Source organism: Eutrigla gurnardus (genome assembly GCF_963514095.1).
Source record: "Eutrigla gurnardus genome assembly, chromosome: 8".
Lineage (NCBI taxonomy): Eukaryota > Metazoa > Chordata > Actinopteri > Perciformes > Triglidae > Eutrigla > Eutrigla gurnardus.
In genome coordinates this window covers 9995819-10008965 of record NC_139922.1, presented here as the reverse complement: position 1 = coordinate 10008965, position 13147 = coordinate 9995819, and the positions used below count along the sequence as shown (strand labels likewise).

At 42.4% G+C, this 13147-nt stretch overlaps 2 protein-coding genes across 3 annotated transcripts in view; both read left to right on the top strand.

Annotated features, from left to right (window-relative positions):
* The first annotated feature begins 738 nt into the window (after positions 1-738).
* Positions 739-6459, top strand: LOC311017420 (E3 ubiquitin/ISG15 ligase TRIM25). Its single transcript, XM_084015739.1, has 4 exons — positions 739-1512; positions 2510-2649; positions 3450-3617; positions 3837-6459. The coding sequence occupies exons 1-4, from the start codon at positions 895-897 to the stop codon at positions 4543-4545; spliced, it is 1635 nt and encodes a 544-aa protein (XP_083871865.1). The 5' UTR covers positions 739-894; the 3' UTR covers positions 4546-6459.
* A 306-nt stretch (positions 6460-6765) lies between these two features.
* Positions 6766-13147, top strand: part of LOC311016839 (MICOS complex subunit mic25a-like) — a 76404-nt gene continuing 70022 nt past the window's right edge. For both annotated transcript variants that reach the window (XM_084014809.1, XM_084014808.1), the window contains exons 1-3: positions 6766-6958; positions 9106-9199; positions 12570-12684. In XM_084014809.1, coding sequence (XP_083870935.1) covers positions 6875-6958; positions 9106-9199; positions 12570-12684 — 293 coding nt within the window. In that variant the 5' untranslated portion in view covers positions 6766-6874. The remainder of the gene's footprint in view (positions 6959-9105; positions 9200-12569; positions 12685-13147) is intronic.

The window sequence follows — 13147 nt, the reverse complement described above, 5'->3', positions numbered from 1 at the left end:
ACTGTCCCAGTGGAGCTGAGAGGTCATGATGGTTCATGATGCAGCAGAGATGTATTGTGACCCTAAACCATTCAGTGCTTTATAACCCAACAGTAGTATTTAGAAATACATTCTTGAGGTAAAGACCTCAGACCTGGACTGATGTGATCCACTTTCTTGGGCAGCAGCTGCATTCTAATCCTGCAGACACAAGTCCTTTAATCCTTCATTCTTAAAGTGATAGTAGTCTGACTTAGTCTTCTGTCTTAATGTGGCTGTGGAAGTTCAGTGACCATATCAAGATATCTGGCTTAGGCTGTAACTTTTAATCCTTCCTCCTTGGCTCCAAAACAAACAACCAAATACCTCAGTTGAAGTTCAAAGTGTTTCCTGTGTGCTTCTATTGGACTATACTCCCCTGGTGATGTAAATATGTCTGTGTTATGCATATAAATGATTGTCATTTATTTTGTTGTTTTCAATAAGAAATAAGAAAACAATCACAATTGTAAGATGCATAGATAGATAGATGTGTGCTCTGTGGTCCTGATGCATGACTTACTTTCTATTTTCCAAGATGTGCTCTGAGGGCACATGCAGCATATTTTTACCATCAACAGCCGCCCCTATGGTGGGAATTTCTAGCACACTGCCTCTCGGACAGGAATGCTGTCCTGAAAACATTTGTGGACACACGTCATAAAAGTCTGATCAACTGTCACGGGCTTATGACTTCCTTGTTTGCTCTATATACTGCCTGTATTACCTGTTGTCGTTGCACACTCTGTGGCCTCGCCGTGTGGGAAGAAGAGGCGAGAGTGGGTTGGAGGACAGAAGGTAAGACTGGTTGGAGGTTTTGACGGCACTAAAGACAAGCGAAGAGAAGCACTCATCAGAGGCGATCGACCTCCCGCCATGTCCTTGTCCAAGCAAGAGGAGCAGCTGGCCTACGAGCTGAGCTGCCCCATCTGCCTCCAGCTCTTCTCTGATCCGTTGGTTCTCCCCTGTGGCCACAACTACTGTCGAGCCTGCATCTGCAAGACCAATGACAACAGGGACAACACCCCTCCACGTTGCCCAGAGTGCCGCGAGGAGTATCAGGGTGTGGATTCCCTGCAGAAGAACTTCAAACTCTGCAGCATCATCGAGGGTTACCGAGCGGCCGCGCCGCAGCTGCAGAGGCAACCCGAGGCCGAGGCCGAGAGAGTGGAGGTTTTCTGCGACCACTGCATAGACGAGCAGTCGCTGGCGGTGAAGACCTGCCTGAAGTGCGAGGTGTCGCTGTGCTCCCGGCACCTTCAGAGGCACCAGGAGAAGGAGTCGTTCAAGGCACACACCGTGGTGGACCCCATGACTGAGCTGGGGGTGAAGGGCTGCGTCACCCACCGGCGCCCCCTCGAGTATTTTTGCTCCAATGACATGACCTTGATGTGCAGCACGTGCTTCATTGAAGGCCAACACCAGAACCACGATGTTCTCACCTTCAGCGTCGCCGAGGAGGAGATGAGGCGAGCGCTGCAGAGCCGCAGCAAGGTACTTCTGTTGGCTTTCTTTCACACTTCTTACAACGCTGATACTCGGCATCAGGTTTGCATCTACAATATGGGCAATTGGTGATAAAGGAAAACACAGGGACAGCCTTATTTCTGATTAATTTCCTGAAAATAACTTCTTATACAAAAAGATTGAAACAAATTGGTAATCCACAGATGTATTTAGTCAGTGCAGAGGCGGCTCAGGTGCATGCAAACCTGAAATTTAACGAAGGGTAAGGACACAATTTGACAGACATGATTTCTAGTAATACATGAATGATGAGTGTACAGTAGGCTACTGTTTACTTGGGCTTAAATCCAACTCTTTTCTAATGACATTTGTATTTCCCCTTTAACCGCCAGTAAATTAAACGGATGTTTCCCGGAAATGTATTGACATAAATCACACAATGCTGTCCATTGTTAACCAGCAATTAAAATTGGACATTCGGGTTTTGAACAAAGTGGCTGTGTGGCTCACTGCCACTGTGCTATAGAACTCGGTGAGTGATAAGAATGCAAAAATGGTCTTGACTTGAGCGAACAGCGTAATGACTTCTGACAAGGTAGAATGCGTCCTCAGTTCCTGATTGAATCAGTGACTGATTGCAGGTGACTGAGTGGAAGTAAGTCAAAAAGTGACAGGAAACTTTAAGAAAAATGAATATGCCGGAGGCCTCTTCTCTCCTTTCACTTGCAATATGAAATATGAAATATGAAATACGTGTCTTTACCTTGTTAGCAACCAGTTACAAGAAGAGTGCACATTTTAAATCATAGACTGTATGTAAGAACTATGATACTGACCTGACAGGGGAGATATAAGGTAGTTCACCCAGGGCGAGACTCAGGCGTTGCACTCTGGTTTTGCTGAACAAATTCCCCAAATGTGGGAATTTCTACTGCATCATTTCATGCAGGATTTTTTTGGGGGTGGCGGCTGTGGGAAGAGGAGGTTGTCCCCAATCTCTAATGTGTCACATCTGTGTTTTCAGGTGGTTTCTTCAAGGCTGCAGATAACCGAGACACTCCTTCAGAGGACAGCAGAGGAGCAAGGAGCCTCCGAAGCTATCAGGGACAAAGTGGTCAACAAGGCTTTCACAGTCATGGAGAGCATGGCTGCACTAGTGGACAGGTGATATAGTGCTCATGTGCTGGTATTGATGCTGCCTTTAAAAGTAACACGTGGTGCCCTAAAGAAGAGTCTTACTCTGAACAATGTCAGTTGTGAAAACACAATTTTCTGTTTATTTTGGTTCTTTCACATGAGATGTGTGTCCTGTTTTTTCCTATGCTGACTGGTTGCAAGTGGGCAGGGTTTAGCTAGACACATGTGATGTCACAGACTTCCATGCCCCAATTAGGATTTAATCAGAATCTCATGTTGTGCTGTAGTTTTGATTCAAGGCTGCTTTTAAACAATAAAATGGTGACAACACCACTAACTTCCACCCTTTCTGAGTAAGAATGCGCATCAGATAAGCAGAAGCAGTTCGTCATTCAGGCTTGAAGAGCCGGATCAGGCAGTGACCTATGGCAGATAAAAATGCATACCAGACATAACGTGCCATGGCGATGAATCCTGTTAATCAGCATTTTTAGACTGCCGTTAAACTTTTCAACCGAAGCAATAGTCTTCAAATGTCACGTAGTGTTCAAGAACAGCTCTGAAACTGGACTAGATGGTAGTTGATGTTATTATTCAGTGTTGTAAAGTTTGGTTTCCTTACAGGTGAAAGAGGGGAAGAAAACTGAAATTGTATCGACATACTGTTGAGAAAGGCCTCAGGGTTGGAGCAATATACAAGCAGTGCTCGTTATAATGATAGGAGTAAAGAAAAATTCCAACAACAGTACAGAACATTTCTCAGTGAAAAATCCTTTCTGCTGACCGGAGCTCCCAGTTTACCCTTGACGCACCGTTGTTGTGTTCAGGTATCGGGAGCGTCTGCATGTGCTGCTGGAGGAGGAGAGATTAATGCGCAGAAACAGCTGGCAGATGGGACGGGAAGCACTGGAGGAGCAGCAGCAGCAGTTAGCGGAGGCCCAGCAGAGCGCCACGCAGGTCCTCAGTGAGACAGACACATACATCTTCATACACAGGTATTTCTAGAATGCTTTCACCAACCAAATATATAACCCCAAATCTCAGTGAAAGAGTTAGTACCTCAACTCAACATACTGGAAAAGTATCTTCACTGATACGTTCATAGCAGTCCCAACTGGCATTGTCCCATATGGATTCATGAAAACAAAAATAAAGTGGACTATTAAATAAATGAGCTTTACAGGGACATGTGAGGAAATCCTTTTGCTCTCCAGGTTCATGCTGATTGAACAAAAGCTGAGAGAAGTCATCACGGGCAGCCTTCCCTCCGCAGTCCCCTCCAAGGCTCCACTCAACACCAAGCGTCTCCAGGCAGGCCTCAAAACCCAAGACTTCCGCTCCGAAATGAGCCGCCTCCTGGATACCCTCCACGTCCTCCTGAACCCCCTGGACCTCAACTTCAACCTCTGCACCGCCCACCCCAGCCTGGTCATCTCCAAAGATCTGCGCACAGTGAAGTACAGCCCCACCAAGCAGCCGTACGCAGAGCACCCCGAGCGCTTCACAAGCGCACCCCAAGTTCTCTGCAGCCAGGGCTTCTCGAGTGGGGAGCACATGTGGGTGGTGGAGGTGGGGCCCAACAGCATGTGGTCGCTGGGTGTGTGCTACAAGAGCGTCCCTCGCCGTGGAGACCACAGTCGTTTAGGTCACAACTCCGTGTCCTGGCGGCTGCAGTGGAAAAACGGCAAGCTGACAGTGTGCCAGTCCTCCTGCAACGTGGCTCTGGGGGAAGTGCCCAATCATCCGCTGAGGATCGAAGTAGCTCTGGACTACGAGGCGGGGACATTGATGTTCCACAGCACCAAGGGCCGCAGGGAGCACCTCCACACGTTCAGGGCTGTGTTTAAGGAGCCAGTTTATCCGGCGTTCAGCATCCATTCAAACACACCAGAGTCCTGGATCACACTGCAAAGTGACATATGATTCAGTCAGAGATTCAATTTTACTTCACGAAACCGCTTTAAGCACTTAAAAAACATTGATTTTCTATCCTATAAGATGATATGAAAACATATTCATGCTTTTATTTCAAATACATATTGCAGTGCTCTTTTTTCAGAAGACCGGTAAAAAGAGCACTGCAATATGTATTGCCTTCTGAAGCAGAAAATACAAATGTCATTGTATTCAGAACTGTGCTGCTACCAAAACAATTGAAATGGAGCATATTACCCAGGTTTTAGCTTCACTACTTCGCCTCCCAGTTACATTTACTACATACTGTCACTTGTTCTTTTTCAGCGGCTCTGGTTTGGGAACAGAGTCTTTGTCGTTCTGTAATCCTTCATGAGGTCTCAGATCTCCAACTGCTGGAGTTTTAAATATACACAATTATATGCACTTAAAAAGAAAACAACAGCTGTATTTGACTTCTAAATAATATAATTATTATTTTTACTAATTCTCTCTCATTTTATTTATTCTTAATGGTTTTTTTAATGTTCACTCATATATTTGATTAAATACTTATTTTTATTGTCTATTTTGTTATCAATCCAGGCTGACATCATGTGTTTAAGAGGCTACAATAGGCTCAGTCTTTATGCTAGAGTGATGAAACTAGAAAACATACTTAATGTACGTTTATGCTAGCTTGTCGGGAAGGGGGCTCACTAACACTCCATAGTTACACAAAAATTTGCAGAGGGAAAACTGACATTGCAATTTTCAAAGGGTTCTCTAGACCTCTCACCAAGATGTGAATGAAAATGGGTGATATGGATAGACAAAGTCTTTCACATAAAGTGTGCTCGTCTATAAAGGGGAGACACTCTTGGTTATCACAGAACCCATTTTCATCTTGCTATTGTATGAGTTGGGTCTGTCTGGAAAGCTGGGACTTGTGGATCCAATGAGCCTGAGATTCTTGTGTGATGATGTTAATCCCCATACACCATTTAAACTTTTCACATGAGACTATTTTAAGAAATAAATCTGCCATCACTGTATAAAATGACCTCTAGTGACCTCTATAAATCATCGCAGCCTCATGAAACGTTACAACCACAAACGAGAGGCTGAGGGCGTTGAGGAGATGGCAATTCTTGAAGAAATCTCTTCAAGAATTCTCTTTTATGAATGTTTTCCACTGTGGAAACATAGATTAATTAAGCATTAAATCTGTGTAATAAATGGTATCAACCGTAATAAATTGCTGCAACAACTGAGACACAAAGAATTGGGGTGGCCACCATATCAATCATAATGCTCTAGCCCTTTTACACTTTCACAATTTATAGGAATTAATTAATTTATCCATTTCTATTTCTGACTGTCTACTGTTCAATATTTTCCATTCAAAGAATGTATTTGTATTTTTCTTTGTACTTTTGTATTTGCTCCTTTTTTTCAAACTGCTGCACGGATATACATTTTTAAACGTGCAGATCAGTTAAGAGTTCTGCTAAAACAGATGAATTTATGTTTATGTATCGTGGGGAAATTAGTTCTGAACTAAGAAATTTGCTTTTTTTTTATGAATCTGTTAAACCCCTTCAGATCTTCACAGATAAATCACTTCAGTCACTGTGAAACAATGCTTAAAAATGCCTGCAATTTTATAAATAAATAAATACAAACAATAAAAAAAAACATGTGTAAACTGTAGCATTTTAATCACGAGATCATTTGTTTACAAAAACATTTTTATTTTTATTCATGATTACGGTGATTTTATAGTATATAGATCAATACAGGCGTTCCATATATATTTTTTTCAAAGGTAATTGATGTCTCGTGAATGTTGTTCTTTTCCTTTCATGTTCTTATTATGCAGTAAATATTGATGCGCGTGAATCCTGATATTTTGGCCGAATATGAGACATGCTTGTGTTTATGCTACAAATAAACACTGATGACAATGTTCAATGACAATTCGTGTGCGATTTATGATTGGCTGGCTCGAGCGTTCAGCGATTCAAAGGCGCTGTAGTTTATTACATTGGGGTTGCCAGGTTGGGCGCTAAACAGGTATTTAGCAGTGATTCAGACGTTTTTATTTGACGAAAATGCGCCTGTAAAACGCTTGCAGATACATTGACGTTAGCTATAAATAATAAAATGTACTTGCTCCATCTTATTACTACATTACTTGGAAAATCTCTGTGAGAGAGGGATGGTTTGCTACAAATCTGGCAACCCAGATCCCATCTGTCACAAATTCTGTCATTGGTAGGACACTAATGTCAATTCATGTTAGTAACTTTATTATACGCAAGGTCAGTAGCAAGACTTTAACTCATCACCAGACGGCATGGGCTCGGGAGAGAGTACGACAAGAAAAGTGTCTTTTGGGGTCGACGATGAGGACAGAGTCAGGATTCTTCGTGGAGTCAAGGTAATGCTAATCAAGCTAGCACTTGATAAGCCATGCTAACATTACTTTAGTGTTAGCGCTAACTAGCCGTTAGCGTGTTGCAGCATAGCAAGAGAAGTTAACGCTACCGGCGTATTCCGAGGCAACATAACGTTAGGTCGGCAACCCGTAAAGCGACTGCTGCTGAGGAGAGGGGATGTAAAGGGATGCAGGAGCTGGGGCAGGTTGATGTACGACCCTAAAGCATGACTATTTCGTTACGCCAGTCTTCAGTCGTAATACGATGCAGGTAGAAGTGTGCCTTGCCCATCTGTAAAAGAACACATCTGGCAGATGATCAACGTCATGTAGAAACCTTCAGGCTCTTCTGGTAAATTCGGCGTATAAATGATCCACTCAGCAGTCCTAAATTAATTAGAAATCCCACGTTTTTTACAATTCAGTAGCTCAGTCTAGTGTATACCATTAAAGATATTCCTATCAGATAAGAGGCGAACGAATCGTTAACACTCGCTGGTATTTTGTTGGAACATTTCAGTTGCACTGTGGACGCATTGCTAAATCAAGTAGAGGTTCAAATGTTGTTGTAGCCGTGAGTATGTGTTCATAACTATGGTAGCTTAAAATAGGTTAATTTCGCATGGAGTTTGGCGTGCCGTTCTCTGCCTCTTGTTACGTGCTGCCTTCAAGTTCTATTGTGGATGTCGGAATTTTTGTCTAGTACTTAGCAGGTGTACATGTGGCCAAAAATACTAAACTATTACTACTCAGTGCAGTTAATAGTGATGCAGGCTGCGCAATTAATCACATTTAAACAGATAATTTGATTAACATGCAATAACACAACATTGAGTTTGGTGCATTAGCAGAAAGGTTAATCTAGTCAATTTATTGTATAATATCAAGTGCTCCTAATCCTAAAATGTACTAATAAAAGAAAGGACTTCATGTAACCATATGGAGAGCTGTGCACAGACAGGGGGAGAAGAAATAAACAATATGAATGTGTGTTACACTGTGAAAGAAAGACTATTTTGACAGCAGCAGCTACCTTTGCAGAATGTTACTCACAATTATCTGCCCCGTCCTCATCTACACAACATGGATATGATAATGGAATGTAATTTCTAACGTTCCCAGACAGACTTTTTTTGATGGGGGCTTGATTAACATATAATGTGCAGCTTTATGCTTACAGAACATTTAATATACTTTCCTTTTTTGCTGACCTCTGGTGTTTGAGGTTCTCACCTGGCTGAAGTGATGTTCAATTTTACTCAGTGGCACCCTGTCCTTCACAGCCTGTTGGGTGTAGTTACAGGTACATGTGTAGTACTCAGCTGACCACACCCAACAGTAATGCTGGGTGTGGTCACAGGTAGAATAGATCAGAAACTTTCAAATAAAGGAAGTCAGCTCTAGTGTGTGCACACACAAAATGCACAGTAGTGTGACTGCAGGCAAAGCAAATTCTTATTTTCTACGATGTATGAACTTGTTGGCTGTTATAACCAAATTTCCCATAGGATATGAAGGCACCTTCAGTCCTAGCTAGACTCGAATGCAAGTTAATCTTTCATACAAGTTTTATACTTGTTTAAAAGATAAACCGATGACATTCAAGCAAGTTAAGAGTTAATGAGCTAGTTTTGGTATTTCCAAGCATCATGATGATTGTGTTTGTAAAATGTCTGTAAAGAAGGAAAACGATCCGTTTTACAGATGATCCTATTTTCCAGCCCCGCCTGCACATTCAAATCTTGTGAGTCATGGGAACAGTGAGTCAGTGGCTGCTGCTGCCTGCTGTGGTTTTTGGAGTCACTATTTTACCATTTCCCTGGACACACACACACACACACATACACACACACACACACACACACACACACACACACACACACACACACACACACACACACACACACACACACACACACACACACACACACACACAGTGTGTCCTTTCCAGAGCATTACAAAAAAGATAAAAGGCAGATTCTAATGTGTAACATGCATGCTGAACATTTATTAAGTTTGTAAAAACATGTAGAAAGTCTTCTTATAGTTTTAAAGAAAATAAAGCGAAGAACAAACCAAATATCAATGCTGTGTTGATTCTGTTCCTCCAACCTACCCATCTTTCTAAATGAGCTCTTTATCCTTCCTAGCTGTCGGAAGACGTTCTCCAGAGGATGAGAGGAGTAGCCAACATTGCTCCAGAGCGAACATCCTCATCACCCTCGAGCCCTCAGAAAGACACAGGTATCATCACCCAGTGTTTCCCTCAACACAACACCAAATGTTGCTTGCTGTCTAGCTAATGTGCTGTTTACATGTTGTCAAGAGCTCAGAGTTACTGTACATGTGCACGCAGTGTGTGTCCTGAAGGAAATAAAAAATGTTTTTAACTTGTAGCCTTATAATTCCACATTTAGACATGAAAGGGGAACTCTGCAGACATAAAGGATTATAAGCTGGGAATGGAGGTTGAAAGGTTCATTCCTACTGTAGGCAGGATGCGGAGGAAGATAAACATGGCATCGAGTTTCATTATGGAAATATGCAGAATAATTTTTTGGAACCTCAAAGTGATGGTTCAGAGTGAAATGCACCCTAGGTAATTTCCACCATGACATCCAGCCAAACACTCCCTCGGAAGCATTTTTAGCGATGGTCAGCATTGGTCAAGATCGGGTGATCAGCCGAATGGCTTAGTACTAGCGCTATGGTACAGAGGGTATATCTCGTAAATTACCCCACTAATAATGCATGGAATGTTACCAAACTTCTGCAGTAGTACACATAGGGTCTGTACTCACAAAACGAGGCATTTTAAAGTTTGTAAGTACATCAGGAGTTTATTTAAAAGAACACTTGCCTGATAGCTTCTACTGCTAAAGCTACTGCTGTTGCATAGACGGCACTTCCGTGTTCACCCAGCTTCTTCTTCTTCTTCGTTGGTGTTTAATGAAAAAGTTTCACTGATTTTTTATAAATGCTTGAATTATCATGTCAACACTTGTCGATCTGATAATAGAAGCATTTATAAAAAAAATTAAGCAAAACTTTTTCACCGACTGCCATTAAACACCAACGAAGAATAAGAAGAAGCTGGGTAAACACGGAAGTGCCGTCTACGCAACAGCGGTAGCTTTAGCAGATATTCTCAGATTAATCCTGAGATTCTGTCTGGATAAGATAGCCCTCCTCTCTGACGCCTTATTTTCTTGTAAAATCTGACATTTAGCTTGTCTGCACTGTCCTGCCAGGCTCTTGAAGCAGTCAGGTTAATTTTCTCTTGAAGGTTAACAGTTTTCAGACACAGGGCTCCTCAGTATGACCACAGATATAAAAGAGTAGATGTGTGATATGTTCTTCTGACTTTCCGTTCAGGGATGGGTCCGTATGTTGGTTGCTTGGGAGATTGTTCTGTGTTTTCAGGTTTCAGTTTGTGTCGATATAATTGCATGGCATTCACTTTTTATGTACTGTCTGCAACTAGGGATGGGATGATATAAGTTTTAAAGGTCCCATATTATGAAAAACAGGTTTTCTCTGGTCTCTACACCTATAAACTGGTCCTCCCTGAGGCTGTCAACTCCCAGAATGAGGAAAACAAGCGACTCCTGCATGGTCTCTGCAGCCCCCCCCCACTGGTACAATGATGCTCCTATGGGCTGTTCAGATTCAGCTCCCGTCGTTATGTAACGAAGGGAGTCATTTGCATAGGCTGACCTCCTCTGTGCGATGATAGGAGATATCAGAGAGGAGGCGTTCATCACGAGGTGAAGTTTGGTGTGTCCTGCGGTGAGACTGCAGTGAGATAGCAGTGTTTCACAATGTCGTCGCTCAGAGCTGGACACGCAAATTGCTCTGTTGTTGGTTGTACAAATCAACAGAAGTGCTTATATTCGGTCCCAGCTACAGAACAGAAGCTGGCTTTGCCACTGACCCTCGTAAAAAGGATCTGTCCCAACCATATGGGACCCAGCAACTTCACCTGAGCCACATAGGTGAGCCATAGCGATACATCCACCGTAAACATTGGCGCATGCTACCGCTAGCGTAAGCGGCATCATCTCCGTCTCTTTCCAAGTAGGCGATGACAGACGGAGCTCATTAGCATTTAAAGGTACAGGCACAGAAACAGCCTGTTCTCAGGAGAGCTCATTTGAGAAACTTTTAGACAGCTGAAATTCAGGACCATGGATGGGTTTTGGGCAATGCATGTTGAAAACAGTGTTGTTTAACTTCTGACAGCTGTGTGGAATTGATGAAAATCAGTTTAATAGGGGACCTTTAATGGCAGATTGTGATACAAAACACTAGTGAAGAAATTAATCGTGTTAAATTTTCATGATAGAGATAATTGTGAATATCGTCACGAGTGACTTGATAAATGGTAGAGAAGTGAAAAATAGTTTGATTTAAAAAAATACAGGAAGTATAATTTATTTAAAAAACAGACTTACACAATTTTACCATTAATTAAAGGAACTTAGGGCAGGATTTGTGAAAAAATAAACATTCACTTTAAGTCTTTTAATGCTAATGGGTGATGAAGCGTTCAAAACCAAAAAGAATGAGACCACACACATCTCCCCATTGCCTTGAACAGGCTGTGTGCTGCATGATGTACTGCAATTCGTGGTCCGAATTTCCCGCGCAGTCCGGCGGACGTGACGTCAAATGACGCTGAATGCGCGTACTCGACGGCTTGGAGACCGGAAGAAGACAAGCACGGTGGACTCAAGTACTGTATGTGTAGTAATGGACTCTGCTTCGGCCGGAAAACGACCCACCACCACACAAAGTCCACTAAAAAGTAATACCAAGAAGAAAACAAAGGTTTTATCAGCGGCAAGTCGTCATCCTAAAGTTACACTAAAATAAACACTTGTTTACTTACTTCGTCGCTTGACATGATGCTGTTCGCAGATGTATGCTACCAACGTAGTTCCGCGGAGGTCTTGTAGTAAACAGTCACGTGAACAGCGAGTAAATAAATAACCGTGTCACAGCATCAGCTGCACTGAAGAGTTCATGCGCGCTCCCGCGCCGGCTTGGCAGATGGCTGCAGTTACCCTAACGGCCGTCGTGTCACTGTTGAGTCTTATTTCTTGATCCTGCCCTAAGTTCCTTTAAATAAATAATAATAATAAAATGTTTATTTATGCAGTGATATTCATGATTACCTTCTGATTATTTGTTTTTCACTAAAAAGGATGTTAACTGAAAAATTGTAAAGTGATAGCAGTATGTTTTAGTGCACTAGGTCACTAACTTTTCATATTTTAGTTTACCCATGTGTAAAAACTGATGTATGGTTGGTGATTCCAGCCTCTCAGGTTTCTTGGGTGCGGATCAGCTGGAGATTGTAAACACGGTGGACGGTTATCCCGTCATCATGACGTTGTGTTGCATCTACTGTTTTCTGTCTGTGATTATGGTATTCTGTGACGTGTTGTTATTCTGCAGCTTCACAGATAATGTGATCCCCCATTTATACATACCATCAGAAGCTAACACTTTTAGCAGACTCTAACAGACGCACTATAAAAGTGAACGTGAATATGTAGGCCTGATTGCTTAGTCCTTGAATATCATTCATGTCTGATCTGCCTCTATCCAGGTGCCTCTCACAGTGCAAGCTCTCCACCCCAGCAGAGTCCACAGCCCCGGGCCCAACCCCGTACCCAGTCCAGCACCAGCGAACCGGCCTCCCCTGCTAAGGAAGAGCAGAGACGGTGGGTTTCAAATACCGATTCTGAGTGGTTGAAAAACAATGAAGCTGATTCATGTGGGGATAACAAAAGTAACCTTAAATGTCAATGTACAAAAATATAATTAGTCCATTCATAGTTTTAAATCTTTAAATGTGAAACTAATGTCTGTATCACTGCCGGACATAAAACTGAACGCTTACTGATTCAAGCCATCTGTAAATGACTTATTCCTCAGTCTCTCAGTATTCTTCACATTACAAGAGAGGGAATGTTGTCTCTTAAGTATGTATTATGTACAAACCAGTCATGTTTTTGACTGGTTTGTTGAAATTTGGTAAATGCTGCCCCCTTGTGACAATAATGTTTAAAGTAAGTCTGACGGTAATCAAAGGACTTGGAAAGCAGGAAGTGATGGTAGTATGAAATTAATGTGTGTGTGTGTGTGTGTGTGTGTGTGTGTGTCTTTGTGTCTTTGTGTTTTTCA